Source organism: Pithys albifrons, chromosome 3, assembly GCF_047495875.1.
Source record: "Pithys albifrons albifrons isolate INPA30051 chromosome 3, PitAlb_v1, whole genome shotgun sequence".
Classification (NCBI taxonomy): Eukaryota; Metazoa; Chordata; class Aves; order Passeriformes; family Thamnophilidae; genus Pithys; species Pithys albifrons.
Genome location: NC_092460.1, coordinates 14,265,960 through 14,285,227, shown reverse-complemented (window position 1 = coordinate 14,285,227; position 19,268 = coordinate 14,265,960). Strand labels below are relative to the sequence as shown.

The 19,268-nt window shown below is 45.1% G+C and overlaps 1 protein-coding gene across 2 annotated transcripts; it reads left to right on the top strand.

Annotated features, from left to right (window-relative positions):
• The first annotated feature begins 950 nt into the window (after window positions 1-950).
• On the top strand, window positions 951-19,031 carry ITIH4 (inter-alpha-trypsin inhibitor heavy chain 4). 2 transcript variants are annotated; one of them, XM_071550542.1, is made up of 23 exons: window positions 951-1,046; window positions 3,333-3,493; window positions 3,917-4,021; window positions 4,809-4,971; window positions 5,073-5,183; window positions 5,265-5,393; window positions 6,253-6,369; window positions 7,092-7,260; window positions 8,753-8,869; window positions 9,479-9,660; window positions 10,521-10,703; window positions 11,262-11,401; window positions 12,000-12,154; window positions 12,645-12,677; window positions 12,966-13,022; window positions 13,455-13,484; window positions 13,911-13,970; window positions 14,544-14,582; window positions 15,060-15,173; window positions 15,794-15,965; window positions 17,325-17,479; window positions 18,209-18,311; window positions 18,641-19,031. In XM_071550542.1, the coding sequence occupies exons 1-23, from the start codon at window positions 978-980 to the stop codon at window positions 18,714-18,716; spliced, it is 2,640 nt and encodes an 879-aa protein (XP_071406643.1). In that variant the 5' UTR covers window positions 951-977; the 3' UTR covers window positions 18,717-19,031. The 2 variants fall into 2 exon arrangements, with proteins under 2 accessions (XP_071406643.1, XP_071406644.1); XM_071550543.1 differs by lacking the exon at window positions 12,966-13,022.
• The last annotated feature ends 237 nt before the right edge of the window (window positions 19,032-19,268 follow it).

Sequence of the window (19,268 nt, the reverse complement as noted above, 5' to 3'; positions counted from 1 at the left end):
AGCTTTGACTCTTGCATCTCTTAGGCCACTAAGTGTATAGTCCTGTATATTTTAAGGGATTAAAGCATTATACAAGTTGTACAAGTTAATCAAATGTATAACAGTTTAATGTTTTCTCTCTTAAAATAGATATATTTACATGTCCTACTATAAAGAATACAGTATTTGCCAGTAGTATAAACAGCCTGCCTGGGGAAAATGAAGTTTATTTTTTAAAAGAGTTACTTAAAGCACAAGCCTTGTAAGAGCAGCCAGTGCTCAGCACATTCTTTATGGTGAACTTGTAGATGTCTGGTGAGTAATAAATTATTGAGCCCAGCATTAGTGTCTCCTCACAAATCCCACCAGAAGCTGACTCTCCACCTGGGCTCTTTGTAAAACAGCCAGGAAGCAAACGCAGATGCTTATGTTTCCACAGGATTTTTGTGTTAATTTGGGACAAGAAATGGCATCACCTACCAAAGATCATGGCCTGGCCAAGGAAACCAAAAGGGATGGTACACAAGTGCTGCTCTGAACCTCTCCTGGGCCAGCTGGACAGGGAGGCAGGAAGGCTGGAGAAGCTGTAAAATCTCATGTGTATGTTGCACCTCCTGGCAACCTCCAAATCCCTGAAGTGCTGCTTCAGGTAATATAAAAGCTGTGCTCTTTCAGGTTGTTGCTGTGGAATATGGTAGAGATTCCTGCATCTTGTTGCACAGACCAGGCCATCTGCCTGTGGGATTTGGTTAAGACAGATTTAAGTTTAAAAGAAAACACAAGGATTTCTTAACTGTATGTTATGAGTCATTAAAATTGTAATGTTTAACAGCAAAGATCTGTTGGGAAAATAAGCGTTAACCAAGTCTGAGTTTTACCTGTGTTTGACAGGTAAATATTAAGTTTCTTCAAAGTCTACATGATATTCCCAAGTACAAGTTACTCATTAACTGATTAAGATAAACAGAGATTTCATTTGAAAATTTGTTTTTTCCAAAATGGAGCAGAGAACATTGCTTGCTTTGCTGGTCTTTTCCTCACTCATAGTATTAGCAGAAGCTCAGAAGGTATTTGCTCTGTTTTTATTATCAATATCTCACTTGCTGATCTGCTGCTATCACAGTAACTGGCCAGGTAACTCCTCTGGTAACTACCACCTGGGGAGCCTTGGGTGGATTGTGTTGGGATTTCAGAGCTTTGGGTGCTTTTAGGATCTTTTTGGTTTGTTAGTTGAGCTGTTATAGTGCAAATCTGGCAGGAGGCATTTGCAGATGTGTCTGATCCTGCTCTTCCTCAGGGAGCTAAGGTACCATATCTGAGGGATCCGTGGCTCTGCCTTGGTCACCAGGTGAGGTTTGGATCTTGACACGGAACCAAACAATGACTGTTGCAGTTCCAGGAGGTTTCTGACACGTGTTCAGTAACTTATATGGAATGGGAAAGATGGTTCCTTGTGCTGCCTGGAGGGGCAAAATGTGTGTTGTACCATCTCAGGGTGCATGTGGCAGGTCACATTTTAAACACATCAGTATCAGAGAGGCAGAGGAGGCCTTATGTCAGAAGGGATTTTTTTCCATCAGGCCTATTCAGAAAATTGTGAAATGCAACTGAAATGCAGGTGGGGTTTGGGAGGCAGGGACAGCCCGTGTGGCTGCAGCTGCGGGCTCTGCAGGAAGCTGTGGGTGTGGTGGATGGGCCTGCAGTGCTTTTGGCTTTTGGGTACACACCTGGGGCCGGTCCTCTCCTGCTCCCTTCCCCGAGGGCACAGCGATGCTCCCCACCTGCTGCATCCCACTGCGCCCTGCTGGGGGCTTGTTAGTTCTGGCCACAGCCTAAAATGCTGCTGGGGCTGGGGAGGTGCAGGAGATGCAGTTCCTCATCCCTGCAGCACGAGGCAGAGGAGATTTCCACAGGGTAAGTTTTGCCTGGGGCAAACTCCTCCTGTGCCAGAAGGATCCTCCATGGGCAGTGGTGGCCACCGCATGTCTCCCTGCCCCAGGAGCCACAGCTCAGGGCTTGGAGCTCCTCGTGGCTGAACCTCCCTCTGAACATGGGCAGGTCTGAGTGTGACAGGGCAGCAAATATGCTCGAAAATGCTCAGAAAGCCTTTGGGAAGAGACATTCCTGGGAGAGACAGCCCCAGCCTGGGCAGGGACAGGCACCTGAACTGCCAGGATCAGGAGATTGTTGTCTCAATGGATATTTCTGGGATTTATCCCTTTCTCCTGGGTTGTCAGTAGGCATCAGGAGATGGAGCACACCCTGGCCACATGTGATGAAGGCAGGAGCAGCCATCCATCACTCATCCAGTGCTGGCTGTGGCACCTTCTGCCCTGATGCCCGAGCCCAGAGCTGTGGTCACAGCTTTGTGTGGAATGGCCATGCTTAGCTTGGGTAAAGTTTTGGATTTTGGCCAGTGCCATAACTAAAAAGAGGCCACTGGCTGCCTTTAACTGGCAAGCAAGTACAGGAGATGAATTATCAAAATAACTCAAGATCAATTAGCCATTCAAAAGACTTGTAGCTGGAAAAATAAAAATAGAGGTGCAATGATCTGCTTTGATGCTGAGCTTTTTTGTTTTAATGAGCTGTTGGACTGTTGTGAGACTGGTGATGCCCAGAGCCACCCTTCTTAGTGTCACTGCTGAAGCATGGGTAGGACCTTTAAAGAGACATGCCAAATGCAAGAGGAGGGTGCTCATAGAGGCAGGTGCTCCAGGCAATTCTAAGCCCAGCCATGCTCAGGCAGCTCCAGAATGGTGCCCTCCTCCCTTGGGCATCAGAGGCCCTGGAAGCACCAGACAAGGAGAAACGCAAGTGCTCAAAGGGCATCTCTGTTTGTGCAACCAGTGAGGGGCTGGGGGTGCATGTGGGGCGTCAAACCTGCTGAGTGTTGTGCAGGACAAGGTTCCCAGCTGGAAAACACATGGCAAAGTCAACAGCTGGGACAGCAAATAAACAGTCATACAAAAAGCAGGGCCTTTCCACAGGTCAAATGCTCAAAGAGGCTTCTGATCATTATGAGGTTAATCTTGGACAATGTCCTAGGGTGATGCAGCAGCTGCTTCACTGTACCCTGGGGAGAGAAGGCCACAGAAAAAGGCTTGACAGAACCTCACATGGAACAACAATGCACAGATGCAGCTGCAGATTTTGTGTGGGGCAGTGGTTGTGGCTGAAGAGATGGGAAAGCAGCAGGCCAGTCTGGTCATGAACAATCCTCTCCCCAGTTCAAGCCAGACTTTCTAACAGTCCATTCCTTCATCAGACTTTCCCAAGAACATCATCCACTTAAGGAATGCTTAGGAAAAAAAATGGAGCAATTCTGTTCCATCCTGTTTACCTTTTTCCAGCCAGATATTGACATCTACAGCCTCCATGTGGACTGCAAGGTCACCTCACGATTCGCTCACACCGTCATCACCAGCAGGATCGTCAACAGAGCCCATGAGTCCCGAGAGGCCACCTTCGAAGTGGAGTTACCCAAGACAGCCTTCATCACCAACTTCTCCATGTAGGACCAGTCCTTACCTGTGGTGTGAAGGAGGCAGCTTTGGGGAATGAGAGTGTTCATCTTTCTGCTCAGGAGATGCTGAGCAAAGAGCACAAAGAGGGTCCTGCACAAAGTGTTCCATGGGGCAAAGTAACAGGTGGCAAAATAGAAAGGTGGTGCCCAGGGCCAGGCTGCCTCCTGCACAGGGCGGGTGACAGATGTGTTGGATGGTGGTGGTTCTCCTGCTCCAACATCCCTGAGACTCTGCAAGGAGAAGGGTTGCATTGTGCTGGTGGCTCCTGACACCCTGCTGGGTAGGGAGGGATATGGGAACTGAACAGTGTCCCCTGCTCATGCCACAAGGGCCACAAAGAACCTTCTGTTGAGTTTCTTTCTCCAGCACATTTCTTCTAGTATTAACTAATTTTTATGGAAACCAAACAGGTCCATCGATGGTAAAGTGTATCCAGGAATAATAAAGGAGAAAGCTGCTGCTCAGAAGGAGTATGACACTGCAGTCTCACGCGGGCAGAGCGCCGGCCTTGTCAAGTATGTTGCCGTCATGTGTGAGGCATCCATTGCTCTTCTGTGGCTCCTTGTTTGGCTGGGGGCAGGTTAAACCCTGGAGGCAGTCACATCTCAGTGGGGACAAACATGAAATTCAGTCTTGGGTCCTTAGCAGGAGAGACAGTGCCTGTGTATATGTATAATTTCATATATAGATATATTCACATACGAATATGTGATTTATGATTTTTATCTGGTCCTACAATGGGCTCCAGTGGGAAGTGTAACCGTTTAGTATTGCCCTGGAACTTGCTGTCATAGGAGGGATTAAGTCGGAAGGGACCTGAAAGATCACCTCATTCCAACCCCTGCCATGAGCAGGGACATCTTCCACTAGACCAGGTTGCTCACAGCTCCAGTCATGTCATGTGAGAGCAGCTTGCCGTGCTGGAATGATGCTTGGTGCTGAGTTTGCTTCCCCACAGCCCCAAAGGACCACAGCACTTGAGCAGATATCACAGTGTCAGGGTATATTCAATCTGTGCCTCCCAGGTATTCACTCCCAGCTCTGCCTGATCCCAGTCTGGGGCATGTAGGGGTTTCTGCTCCATTTCTCAGCCTGCACTCATGGCACTTTAATGTAATATATGTGATGTATGGAATAGTGCCTGCAATGTAAAAAATCTTTATGATGAACAAGATTTACCACTCCTCTTCATTTTTTTTATTCATCCCAGTCTGTTGGTCGTTATTTCACACACTTCCTAAACTCTGTCCACCACAAGAAAACCTTCCCTGGAGGAGGTAAATCCCTGTTCTCCCCCACCAGGATCAGGGACAGAAAGCTGGAGGTGTTCCATGTGTCCGTGAGCATCGCGGCCGCCAGCAAAGCCACCTTCGAGCTGAGCTACGAGGAGCTGCTGCGGCGGCAGCTGGGCAAGTTTGAGCTGCTCATCAAGGTGCGGCCGCAGCAGCTGGTGAAGCACTTCCAGGTGAGCTTGTCCCTGCCAGGGCCGCGCAGGGAGCAGGGCTGTGCCTTGTAGACGTGGCTGTGCTCCCTCTGAGGTGCTGATGGGGCTGCTCCTCCCGCCAGATTGATGTGCACATCTTCGAGCCCCAGGGCATTCGCCTCCTGGAGACAGACAGCACCTTCATGACTAACGAGTTATCAGAGGCGCTGACCAAAGTGCAGAATGAAACCAAGGTACAGCAGCGGCCGCCAGGTGGTACTGCCAGTGCCAGCTCTAAGGAACACTGCTTTGAATCTTTTCTTGTTGCTTTGCAGGCTCATATTTTGTTTAAGCCAACTGTGGATCAGCAGAAGGTAAATCCTGAACTCGATGAAACTCTCCTCAACGGTGACTTCATTGTGCGTTATGATGTTAAGAGAGAAGCCACTGCAGGTGATATACAGGTAAATAAAGAAATGGATATAAAAACACTTGCAGATCATAGGTCTAAATGTGAAGTGCAATCAGCACAACAGCAACATTGCTTTGAAACACCAAGAATGACAGGAAAAGCACTTTCCATCAATCCAGGGTGAGCAGGAGCTGAGGGTGACATTCAGTAAATCCCCAGAGACACCAGACACATTGCAAGAACAGATCACCCTAGAAAAACCATCAATCTTTCCAATTTTTTTTCAGTACCAAATCTATGTCAGTAATTCATAGCTGTCTCTTTACATCCTTTTTATTATTATTATTTTGGCTGATCTAAGGTGTATTTGTGGCTTCTTGTAAATGGAGTTTAGAGGAACGGGATTTATATAACTATTAAAATGCCTGCTTTGTTTCCCTGTGGCTTTTGTGATAACTGAGGCATAGCTAAAGACAGCAGGAACTTAACAAGTATTTATGGACTGATGCATATTCTAGGGAATAAAGTACAGTATTTTCCATACCATTTAACTAATGAATTATACACAGATGTGCTAAAGAATGGCAGAGATGTGCTCATAGGTATGATAAAGAGCTAACATGATGTACAGTGATAATATGGATATATCATACATGTGGCGCTACAGTGTCTCATACATATACATGTTTGCAAGCTGCTCTCTTGTAATCTGCTGTCTACGGTGTTGCTTCCAGCTAGGAAATACATTTTAATTTATTTAATATATGTTCTTTGATGTGGATTATTGAGAAGAGCAGAATGCTGAGCATGACTCTCCCTCCCCCCCCTTTTTTGCTATGCCTGAATGTTAAAATGCAATATTTATTCCTCTGGATGCAATTTCACAGGTGATTTCACATTCTGTATTTCAGATTGTCAATGGGTATTTTGTGCATTACTTTGCACCCAGTGACATGCCAGTGTTTCCCAAAAACGTCATCTTTGTCATAGACCGGAGTGGCTCCATGTCAGGCAGGAAAATCGAGCAGGTAACTCCCCTCAGAGCACACCCTCTGCTTGCTCCAGGGGCACTCACACTCCAGCATTCCAAGGGAGCAACTGGGAATTTCCCTTTTGAAACACATGAACTGGTTTTTTGAACAGCAAAATGCTTGAAAATACATATGCACGGATTGAAGCTATTCAAGAGCAACACTTGTGTGACACAGCTACTGTCACAGGTACCAAACAGAGCCACAGAACCAACTAGGCTGGAAAAGACCTCTGAGATCATCAAGTTCAACCACCTTGTCAATCTAGTGCCACATCCAGCCTCTTATTAAACACCTCCAGGGTCAGTGACTCCACCACGTCCCTGGGCAGCCCATTCCAATGTCTGATCACTCCCCTATGAAGGATTTCTTCCTAAACATGAGTGTAGAGAATGCCTTCTGTCTCTGTCTTTGCAGAATATTTTGCTTATATTTTATTTTTCTTTAATGGAACTGAAGGAGTTAATTTATTTGTTTTACCTTTATTGATGCCTGTATATGTAGCTCTGTTAGAGAGCCCCTTACACTGGGGGGAGGTTGGTGTCTGTAATTAAGAGAATGGGCCATTCCTGATGGTCTCAACCTGCAAACATCATTAGGGTTTGCTAAAGGCATTGGACTGCACCTGGAATAACTGTAGAGAACCCCCTCATCACACTGCAGCCCCAGTTCTGGCAAAGAAGTAGGACTAATCAGTTACTGTTTTCTGCTTGGAACAGACAAGGGATGCCCTGTTGAAGATTTTGCAAGACCTCCGTCGGGAAGATCATTTCAGTTTTATCACCTTCAGCAACAAAGTGGCAGAGTGGAAGAGCTCTCTCCTGCCAGCCACGGAGGAGAATGTGGCCAGTGCTGCTGCATTCGTGCAGACTCTGTCTGCCAGCGGAGGTACACCTGCTGGGAAACACAAATCTGCTCCCAATATAATGAATTGATTAGAAAATAATTGGGTTTATTAGTTACGTGGTGCCCCCGAGATACCATCAGGGCTTACAAAGCAAGTCAGGCAGCTTTTAATACTTCATATCATATTCATAATCATGTGAATGATGAGTGGCACAGAAAGGCTGGGAGTAGATAGACTGGTGGCTTTATTATTATTATTATACACACATATATATATATATATAAAGAAGTGGTTACATCACATCTATGAACCATATAAGCTATAAAGTTTTATTTCAAATTTTTATCACAGAGATAACTGGAATATTCCCTGATAGCACTTCATGGCAATTCATTCAACATTTGTCAGCAATTTGCTGATTTTTTTTTATATCAGGAGTTCACTTATTAAAAAAAAAAAAGAAAGAAAAACAGAACCACATCCAAAGTTACACCCTCTTATAAGCCACACCACAGAAATAAAACAGGCATGTGGCGTTTCAGTTGCTGCATCAGTCAGTGTTCTTGGTGCTCAGTGTTAAGCACTTCTCTAGGGCTGTGTCTCCCTTCACTGTTACACTATTACCACTAACAGAGGGTTTTTTCTCCCAACACTAACACAGATAAATCCATCAGTGCCCAGCTCTTTTCTCTGACTTCTCAAATAAAACAAGACAACTTTTCTTAAATGCAGGTTGACAGATGATAATGTGTTTATTTAAGCACTTTTTAATGGCTCTAGACATGTTTGTATTTCCCATGATATATGTGTGGAAAACACTCCCGAAAGATTACCCTGGCATTGCCGTTGCAAGATAATACACTGTGCTGGTCATGGGTTCAATCCCCTGTGTGGGCCAATGACTTAAGGGTTGGACTCGATGATCCTTGTGGGTCCCTTCCAACTCAGAATAGTCTGTGATTCTGCTTGAGCCCAGCTGGCTAAATCCCTAAATCCTTGTCCCTCAGAGGGATTGCTTCCTGCAGCAAACTTTCCCCGCTCTGCAGATGGAGCGCAGCAGCCCCTGCTGAGGGTTATCCCGTGCGGTGAGCACTGCCCGCCCTGTCCCCGCAGGCACGGACATCATCCGGGCCCTGCTCAGGGTTATCCCGTGCGGTGAGCGCTGCCCGCCCTGTCCCCGCAGGCACAGACACCAGCACTGCCCTGCTCGGGGTTATCCCGTGCGGTGAGCGCTGCCCGCCCTGTCCCCGCAGGCACAGACACCAGCACTGCCCTGCTCGGGGTTATCCCGTGCGGTGAACGCTGCCTGCCCTGTCCCCGCAGGCACAGACACCAGCACTGCCCTGCTCGGGGTTATCCCGTGCGGTGAGCGCTGCCCGCCCTGTCCCCGCAGGCACAGACACCAGCACTGCCCTGCTCGGGGTTACCCCGTGGGGTGAACGCTGCCTGCCCTGTCCCCGCAGACACGGACATCAGCGCTGCCCTGCTCGGGGTTACCCCGTGCGGTGAGCGCTGCCCGCCCTGTCCCCGCAGGCACAGACATCAACCGGGCCCTGCTCAGGGCTGTGAGGTCGCTGGACACAGCCCAGAGCCTCCCCGAGCGCAGCGTGTCCATGGTGATCCTGCTGACAGACGGCCAGCCCACCTCTGGTGAGTGAACACTGCCCCTCCGGCCTCTCCCCTCTGGGATTTTTTCCCTTTTACATTTGTATCCCAGATGTTGATGGACATACCCTGTTTCAGAAGGGCTTTGGAATATACAGCCGAGGATCTGGAGAGAGGGAGGGATAATGAGAGGGCTCATCCAGGGCTTGGGGTGGGCCCATGGTGTAAAGGAGAGCACTCTGGACTCTGAATCCCGAGGACTTGAGTTCGAGTCTCAGTGGGACCGTCCCTAATGCTTGATGAAGTGTATCCACCTCTCACAGTGACAACTTATAGTGTGTGTCCCTTCTGTCCTAAAATCCTCCTCTGGCCCCCATAATCTTGTAAATCACATTGCACTTAGCCACAACATTAGTGGAAGTTAATAAAGGTCATTAAGGGGAAGAATCACATCTCCATATGCAGAGTGATACTTTCATCTATTCTATGATTCTCTGATCTCCGTTTAACAGCATTCTGTCCCATATCTTTTTAATATCTTATTCTGAATTACTTTTAAAAACTTCAGGCAGAATTATCCATTAAACCTCCTGCTGTCTTTTGGTACTTGAAAAAGCCCAAACCAACAATGATGTGGATTTTTTTCGATTATAGGTGAGACAAACGTGGAAGTGATTCAAGACAACATTCAGAAAGCCATCAATGGGAAATATGCTCTTTTCTGCCTTGGCTTCGGGTTTGATGTCAGTTATAAATTCCTGGAGAAAATGGCCCTAAGCAATGGGGGAATAGCACGTCGTATTTATGAAAAGGCTGATGCAGCCTTGCAGCTCCAGGTCAGGACTAAGGAATATGCCAGAAAACCATCTATCAGCTACAGTTTATGTCTAGTACAAGCAGCAAAATCCCAGATTTCCTGAGATGAATTGTTGGCTTTAACTTTCCCTGTTAATTGTGGGGATGGAGGAAGGCACCTTTGGGGTGTCTGAGGGTTTGTACACGACTCAGAGGAGAAGTTTCCCTCAGATCAGCTGCATTCAGACAGACTAGGAAACTCCCAAGTTTCTGTACTTCTGCAAAAAGATCAGTTCTCCAGGGGAAGTGATGGTGGAAGAACTGCTCTTGGGTTTGATTTCTAATCATGGGAAGTGCCACCCCTGGAGGCTGATTGTCATGGTTTCCCTAAAAATCAGTAGGTAGTTTGAGGCACCTGCAGGCAAACTGTACAATTCCACCACCCTAGGTCTTCCCTGTCCATCTGGAGAGGGTTATAACTTTTGAGACATCCACTTTTCTTTTGGGAAGCCAATTCTACCCATTTTGGATGGGTGTGCAGAGACTGGATTTCCTTAATGCCAGCCCCAGCCCAGAAAGAGAAAAGATTAATCTTATCAAGTTTTAAAAATCAGGTGTGAAAAGGGGATAAAGAGAAACACCTGCCTGGGGTGGGGTGATGGTAACGGGGACACTGCCTGGATACTTGAATTTCCATGGGAAATAGAGTTTCTATGGCATGGCCAGCCTGGCTGGAGAAGTTGTGCTGGACTTTGGGAAGAAACATTTATTTTTTGCTAAGTTTGCAGTAGTCTTGCATTACTAAAGAAAAAGCCTTTTAAGGGGGTTTTAGACATTCAACATATTGCTATAATTATTTTCCAGTCATTTGTGTGTGTTCTCTCCCTCTGCTTCTCTTTAGGGCTTCTATCAAGAGGTGGCTACGCCAATATTAATGAAAATTGAAATGCAGTATCCAGAAAATGCCATTGAGGGATTAACCAAGAACAATTTCACGCTATTTTTTGAAGGATCTGAAATTGTAGTGTCTGGAAAACTTAGCAATGACCTGGATCTTTTACCAGTAGAAATTAAAGCTCAGTCAGTAAGTGTTTAGTTTACTAATTGTGAAAAATACTTCTCCCTTCTGTCTCTTTGGGCACAACAGGAGACTCCCAGTAGTGTTTTGTGTGCAGTACATGTTCTCTGGCTGGGCACTCAGATGTTTTCCCCATTTTAGGCATCATGTGACAATTCGATTTCCCCTCCTGAATGCGCTACAAAAGAAAAACCTGAAGAATATTCATTAATAAGCAAATGAAAATTTTAACCCTTCCAAACCCATAATATTTTGGCCTTTCAAGCATTTTTAGCTTTGTATGGTTACAGTGGAGTAGGAAATCTCAATTATTCCTCATCAAAATGTTGAAATAGAGCAATTTCATTACCTCCTTTTATCAACATTGTTTGAAGTCCAGAAACATATATATCCAAAATACCTGTTTCTTTGGTAGTTTGGACTTGCATTTCTCAATGGGAAAGGAAAAACATGAAAGACAGAAAGGGCACTTTGGTACTGAAAGCCTTTCTTTTCAGTCCAATAATGTGACTGTAAGTAAAGTGTGGAACTGTTCTTTTGATGGTCAGTTTTCTCCCACTTCAGCACACCAGTGACCTGACTCTTAAAGAAGAAGCAAATGTCAAAGAGAAGGAGCAAGTGTTCCTAGATAAAAAGTACATCTTTGGAAATTTCATAGAGAGGCTGTGGGCTTACCTGACCATCCAACAGCTTCTGGAAAAAGCGTAAGCTGTTTTAATGCTAATTGCTAACTTTGTACAACAGAAATCCCTTGTTCACAAGGCACATGGTCAGGAAACACAAAGAAACAGAAATATTTATCCAGATAGTATCAAAATCATGGGATGCTGGGAGAATAGTGCATTACTGTGTGATGCATGGGGTGCCTTTCAGTTTGTGATAGCTCTGTATCATTGAGTGTGTGTATATATATACACACATATGAAAACATAATGTACAATATTCTTCATGCCATGACTATGAAATAGATTTTAATTGTATGGATTGTGTTGAGCTGTTGTTACACATCCAGAAATGTTGCCTGTAGCTAAGGACATGGCAATAGCTAGTGAAAAAAGCATATCATAAGATATTTCCTAGACTATGTATCTATTATTATTGTGTATCTGAATGACACATGGGGTCCAGAGTTGCCAGAAATTAAGCACCTCCATAATTTCAGGCATATGAACAGCTGAGTTATCCCAATAAAACTCCTGACCCTTCAATAATAACAAGACACAGCTAATATATAAAGGAACCTGAAGACAACTTGTTCATAGTCTCTACATGTTATTTCTTCATCATTAACACAGACTTTAGTATTTCAGCCCCAGAAGAGGACCAGAAGGCCCTGGAGGCACAAGCCTTGGATCTGTCTCTGCAGTACAGCTTCGTTACACCCCTCACTTCCATGGTGGTCACCAAACCCTCGGACCAGCAGCAGGGAGAGGTGGCAAACAAACCCACTGAAGCTGGTAAGGGGGGCACTGAGTAGCCCCCTGGATGGGCTGCTGTGCTTCATTTGTTGCTGCCCTCCACTTGGGTTCATCTGGCAGGGATGTGACGTAGTAACGAAGCACATCCCAGGCAGGAGTTCAGGGACTGCCTTCCCTTCAGAATAAAACATACAGGACTTTCTGGAAGGGTGAAGTGAAATGGGCACTATTGTTGAAATGGAAAATAATTTGTTTAAGTATTAACCGAAGATAATTTAGGAGTGGTTATTATTACATTCCTGCCAATGCAAAGGGTTCCACACTTTTCTCTGTAGTAGAAAAATCAGTGTGTGGGGAAAGCATGGTCTTGCCAGGGGACTTGCAGGTGCTCCTCTCCCCATCCTTTTATACAAAAAAGCTCATCATCTGAAGCCAAACACCCTCTTGTCCCAGTTTGCTGTTTGGCACGTGGGTGAAGTCATTTAGTGTTGACTGTATGACACTAATCTGTCCCTCTTCTTTGTGTTAGATAATGAGAAGCCCAGAAGCCTTCCAGGAGGAGGTAAGTGTTTCCTTCTTCTCCTGTAGCATATTTCCATAATAGTCTCTAATGAAAAAACAAATATTTGTTCTGTAGAGGGAAGTATCAGATCTGAAAAAAGGGGGAAGGCAAATATAAGCAATGCCTGCCACAGTCTCTGGCAGGGTTTGGGTGGATGACATGGTCACAGGGAGCAAATATTCTATTCAGAGTCTCAAAGGTCAACATTTTCTTTGCGCTTGAGGAAAAGTAGCTCTTCAAGTGCATGGTGTTGATGATGCTTTCTGCTTCTTCCTACCATGTGTGAAGCATCTCGTGGAAAATCCACCTCAAGATTGCTTGGAATGCTTGTTGAGGATGATTTAGGTATTCCTTTTCCTTTCTTTCAGACAATAGTATTTATTTGATATTAATTTTATAGGTGAAGAGCCTTGGTTTTGCCCTAGTTCCTTCACAGAAAGGTACTGAGGGAATCAGTTCTGGAGGTTGCCTCTTTCAAAGTGGTGCTGGGGGTTCAGTGGCAGAACATTCCCTGCCCAGTGACTGTCCTGCCCCACTCAGGGGGCACATAGGGCTTGAGGCTGCCCTTCTCTCTGGCTGCAGGAGGAGCAGAGTTTGGGGCAGCTCCTCAGCACAACCTGTTGCTGTAGCTGTTGGTGTGATGGCTGCGCAGGCACAGCTGCTCCAGAACACTGCAGGAAAGGAAGGCAGAGTTACAGATGTGATGTTGGAAACACTCCCATGAAGTGTGAGAGACAATCATAAATAAACCACTGATACTCTTTTTTCTTTCTCCAGATGATACAAGGATAATTGGGGGAGCTCCTCGTAAGTGCTCCTCCTCTGTTTTTATTCAGAATCATTCTATAAAGTTCATTTCATATGTAGGGTCATAGCTATGCTACTGTAATAAATACATTTTGGTTGGGAATGCCCATCTGGCATACCACTTAGTTTTTACTAGATGTATGTTGGTCCACAGGTATTTTATAATGAACTATAAACTTCTGAAAACAATCTTGGTCCCTTTTCAAAAACAAAAAGAATTGCTGTACCTCCTCAAAATAAACATGAACAATCTGGGAAAGTATATATTAGTAAGCTGAAGGAAACAGGTGTGATTTACCAGTCCTGGGGTATCCAAAAATGCCAGTGGGCAACAAGCGGGAGGGATTCCCTGTTTCCCAGGATGAGGAGGGAGGTGCAAGGCATGACCCCAAACCAACGAAACATCGGAAAACCCTTTTGTTTCAGTTCGACGGACTAAGCTACAAGCTGGCAGCAAGTTCATGCTCCTCTCAGCAGGTCACAGTGGTGAGTGGGAGGAGCTGCCGTGGGTGCGTGGGTTCAACAGTGCCGAGAGCGCAGCTCCGAACCCGAACCCTCCCGCAGCTCCGAATCCGAACCCCTCCCCGCAGTTCCGAACCCCTCCCCGCAGCCCCGAACCCCTCCCGCAGCCCCGAACCTGATCCCTCCCGCTGCTCCGAACTCTTCCGTAGCCCCGATCCCTCCTGAAGCTCCAAACCCGAACCCTCCCGCAGCTCTGAACCCTCCCACACCTCCGATCCTTCCCGCGACTCCGAACTCTTCTGCAGCCCCGATCCCTCCCGAGACTCCAAACCCGAACCCTCCGCAGCCTCGAACCCTCCCGCGACCCCGATCCCTCCCACAGCTCCAGCTGAGCTGTCCCCATCCTTAGAGAAACAGGCACTGCACATTGTGCCTTTTTCCCACATTGCAACGTCTTGTTTTAAGCAAAGTTCTGTGTAGAAATGAGTGCAGAGCTTTGCTAAAAAAGGCTTCTGTCACAGCATTCCTCCAAGTTAATTAGCTGATTTAGGGAGAAATATTTCATTGAACTTTTCTCACTAATTTTAAGTGTTTCAGTTGTCAGGACACAAAGCAAAATGAAAGCAGAACCTGTTGGTAAGTGATACCTAGTCCCATTTCAGTTATTAGTACAACTGTAACATACACTTTTTCATACAGCAATGTTTTTATAACTGCATCAACTCTATGAAAACCTCTTTCCTCTTCTTGCAAACCTTGGCTGTTTCTTTCCACTTAAGTAAATATCCCCATAACCCATACAAAAGCCTCTCTGGCTTGAGGATATAACCACCCAAAAAATGCAGTACAACAGATCTTCAGCCTCAGCTTTTTCAAGGGCTCATTGTCCATAGTAAAATCTAAGTTTATAAATCTGTCAGTTTCATTTGTATCAAGGTGTTGTGTCTGGCTGTGCTTCTCAATAATTATTACTGTGGTTTTAATCATTCCATTCTATAAAATCTATGACCGATATTTTAGGTATAAAATTTTAAAGTATTTTTGCTATGCCCATCCAAAGGGCATAGGCTGGAATTTTTGTTGTCTGCTAATACTGTTCTCCTCTCTTTTCAGCCAACGTAAATCCACAATTTCTTTTGCAATTACCCAGACAAAGTGAAACAATCTGTTTAAATATTGATGGGAAAGCACAAAGTCCTGTCCACCTTCTGTCAGATCCAGAGCAAGGTGAGTGAGCCAAGTTATCCCCAATACCAAGGACGAGGAGAGTCACAGGGTTTGTGAGAGCAGCCTTAGGAATAATCCCCTCTCATGACGGGCCATGTCATACCTGCTGCCCTGCACTGACCAGGGAGACTGTGGTTAATTCTGCCTCTCTCTTGGGCAATATTAATCGTACAACAGCTGAGGAAACTTCTCACAGGTCTGGTTATAGTCACCTCCTCCTCCTGCTGTCACATCCATGTTCTTTAGTGATTTCCACTGCCCAGCCCTTGGGGGTTCTGGAGGATACAGTGACCTTAAACCCCATGGTCCCTGTGTGTGGATGCAGAGCAGTTTTCCCATGGTCTGTGCTCGGAGGAGCTGTGGCCACAGGCACCAGTTACCTGCTCTGATCATGAAGCAGAAACACCTCTTTGCAGGAGGTGACAACAAAGGGTTAAACAGACCCTGGTGACCCCACCACAGAGAGCCTTGGGGCATGAAATCCGTGGGTACTGTGCCTCACAAAACCAGATTTGAGACCCTGAAGTAGTTTCAGCAACAAAACCAAAGCAGTTTTATTAAAATCACTTGTACTTTAAAAGCACAGTCATCTGAAAAAATCTGTGTCAATGGTATTAAAGGGCTCACTGTGATGGGGAAACTTGATGGAACCAAACGGTTTGTGCAGTTTGGGATTAACTATGTGAACCCTCCCGTTCAAATCCACGTCTCCACTGGCGGGATCATCCTGAGCCACCACAACGGGAGCACTCTGCTGCCATGGAAACAGTCAGCCACCTCCACCATCCAGGGGTAAGAAACACCACCCTGTCCTTTCCTAAACGCAATCATGTGCCAGATCTTTGTTCATCCAGGCCTCCATTTTGCCATTCCCTGAAGTAAGTGCTCCCAAATGTCCTCACCCAGTGAGTATCTGGGTGTGAGTGGCAGCAGGGTACACTCATAATCCCCAATTCAATTATGGAGAACAAAGTAAGTTTGATTTTAATTCTCCATGCCTGTGTGAAGAGAATCAAAACAACTTCACCACCAGCCTGCTTTGCTATCAGAGGCAGCACATGTATTTATCTTCCAAAGGAAAGGACCCTCAGCAATGTGTGGCCGCCCTGGTGCCACCACCAGGCACTTTGTGTTCCTCCAGCAGCAGAGCCAGTGCTGTGAAAGTGATGGCTCTGACATTTACTGTCCCTTTTATACAGCAGATGGCTCCACACAGGCTTGAGTTTTCCTTCTCCTTTTCCTTCTCCTCGGTTTTTGCAATAACTCCCATCTGGGCAGCTGACATTTTTTATGGGAAGGCATAAAGGCTTGGAATAGCTGCCTGTACCTAAATGTTGGAGAAGGGGCACTTTAAAGGAGGCTTTATTTGTCAGACTAATTAGAACAGGATCCTTCCCCAGCACAAGGAAGAGCTGGGAGTAGCTGATTCCACCAGGTTTTTTATATTGCTGGAATAAACCTCTGCTGCTGGCCTGGGGCAGGCAGGACACACATTGTTCTCCCCCTTACAGGCACTGATAGACAATAACTAGTCTCACAACAACTGCTTTCAGTTATTTTTGTAGGCCCAACAGAGCCAAGAGCCCGCTGGATTTATGCCCCTGCATAATCTGTCTGCCAACCACAACGATCCTCCTGCTTCAAACCAGCACCTCAACCCTTGCACCCCCTGGGGGGGGCCTAAATGACAGTGACATTTGTGTCCTGGAAGCCCACCTGGGACCACAAGAGCATTAACGGGTCAGAGGAAAGGCAGGGGCTAAAAGACTTGTGAAATATCCAAGAAAAAAGTTATTTGATTTGTTCATTAATTACACTGAATTGTTTTACCTAGTCTACTTTTTCTTGTTAAAATAGCAAGAAAATATTCCTTTTTTTCTGGTCAAAGATTTTTTTGTTGTTATGAATAATAATGTGTATGCATTTGCAAAAAATTCTTTCTTCTCTGTTGGTGTATTTACAAGAACTGTTGTGCAGCACACAGAGAAATATTTTTTATCTTAAAATTAACCACCAGCAGATCATGAAAAAGCAATTGTAAAGAGACAAAAGGCAAAAATTAAATTATTTTGATGAATTAATGTCAGCTAGTTAAATACATGTTCTTTCTTCATATTTGTCTTGTAAATAATGTCACAATTTACTTTCCAGGCTTAGGGTCTCGGTTGAAAAGGAAAGAAGTTTTACAGCATCACTGCCTGATACAGTCACAGTGAAAATTTCCCTTGCCAAGTTTCCAGAGGAATTCCTTGGGCTCTATTTCACGGACACCAACCACTTTTCTGACAAAGTCAGTGGAGTTCTGGGTATGTGTCATTACAGGTGTACATGGCAAAGAATGATGGTCTTGTAACTAAGCTCTTGAAATAGGGATATAGTGGGGGATTTGTTCCAGGGAGTTCTAGAAAAACCTTGCAACTAATTTCTTTTTCTCAGACATCTTTTGCTGCCCAGCAGTCCTGACCCTGCTCTGCAAAGAAGGGAGGGCTCAGCCTGGAAACACAACACAAATGTTTTTCTGCTCACCAGAGGCACAACCCTAAATAGCCCAGTGTGGATTTAGGAATGGTTAAAATAAGACTAAAATAATAGTTGGGCTTAACCTCAACAGTGCTGTGGAATGACATGATTTATGCAGCAAATTCATATGATGTCAAATAATGGACTACAAATAACAGAGATAAAATTGTAAACAACCATGGGTAGAAAATGAAAGCCAGCTGGTCCTGAATGCCTCGGCTCCAGAAATCCTGATGGGACTAAAGCTGAAGTTGTTTCAGGAACTTTGCAAATGGAGAGGCTGCATATTCCAAAACCACAAAAAAAAAATTAAAAAAATAGTGCAAACCCATCTGAAGCTCCCTGTGGAGAGTGTCAGATCACAGCTGAAACACAAGGATTTCCTTGGCTTACTAAGGGATCTTGATTTGCTTGTTTTCTGAGATGAGGAGCTGCTTTCCTGCTGTTAGAGCTGCCATCTGGTTAAATGACCAGCAATTTCGGATTTTTAAATAATTTGTGTGTCTGTTGCTTAGGTCAATTTTATTCAAAAGCACAATTTGAGGACAACTCCAACACCAACCTGAGAGCTGACCAAAGACTCCTGAGGGTGGCTGGATCTGGGCACATGGTTTCCAGGTAACAGATGTGAGGGATGTGTGTGCTTTGAGGTGTATTTTAACAGCAAATACAGGAGATCTAAAGAAATGAAGCTGAGGGAGTGTTTGTCTGTAAGAACACACCTCTTTGGTGCAAATTTGGTGAATTTTTCCTCAACAGCCTGAATCTGTTGCTTGTTAAGTGATGCTACAGGGCTCAAGGCTCCTATTTCTTGGGGGAAATAATCATATCCTGGGAGTGCTGGGGTGCAGCTCTGACTCCTGGTGCCATCTGCAAACATCAGGGCAATTCTGGGCCTGCTCTTTGAGTGGGTTATCACAATTTTTCTTGTTTTGATTTTGTTTCAGGGTGTACAAGAAAGATTACAGGCTTGAGTCAGCCCGTGATCCTGTTCCCTGCTGGTCAATAGAACTACCTGTCTAGAAAAAAATTTCTTGGAAAGAAAACTATGCAAATGAAGTTCCTCCAAGTACTTTTGATACTTTCATCAAGAAAACCACACAGTTCAAACCTTATTGTTACTCTGTACATAAATGCCCTAAATATTTCACCTTGAAGTAATTCTGCTTTTCAGAGGAGACTGTGCTTGCTTGTTTGTAATTTGAAAATGATTTCTAATCCATTGTTATTGAAGAGTTAGATGAATGAACAAAATAAAATCAGTATTATCAGCTCACAGTCTGATATAGACACATGGGCTTAGATTTCCAAATAAAAATCAGTAGTGGCATCACCCAAGCCAACAAATGTGTCATATAAATGTGTCATACATTCCTAAGCTGTACACCCTCTATCCAGCTACAAACAGTGTTCTTGAATCACATGTTTTGGGAAAAAAGTATGAAGTTTAAGGCAGTTTATCATGTTTATCACATCTCATTTTTTATTTTATTGCTGTGTTAAGGCTCTCTTGGAGGTCATTCTGTAAGGCAGTTCAAAGCTGATGAAATCAGCAACAAGTAGGACCGTGCCTCG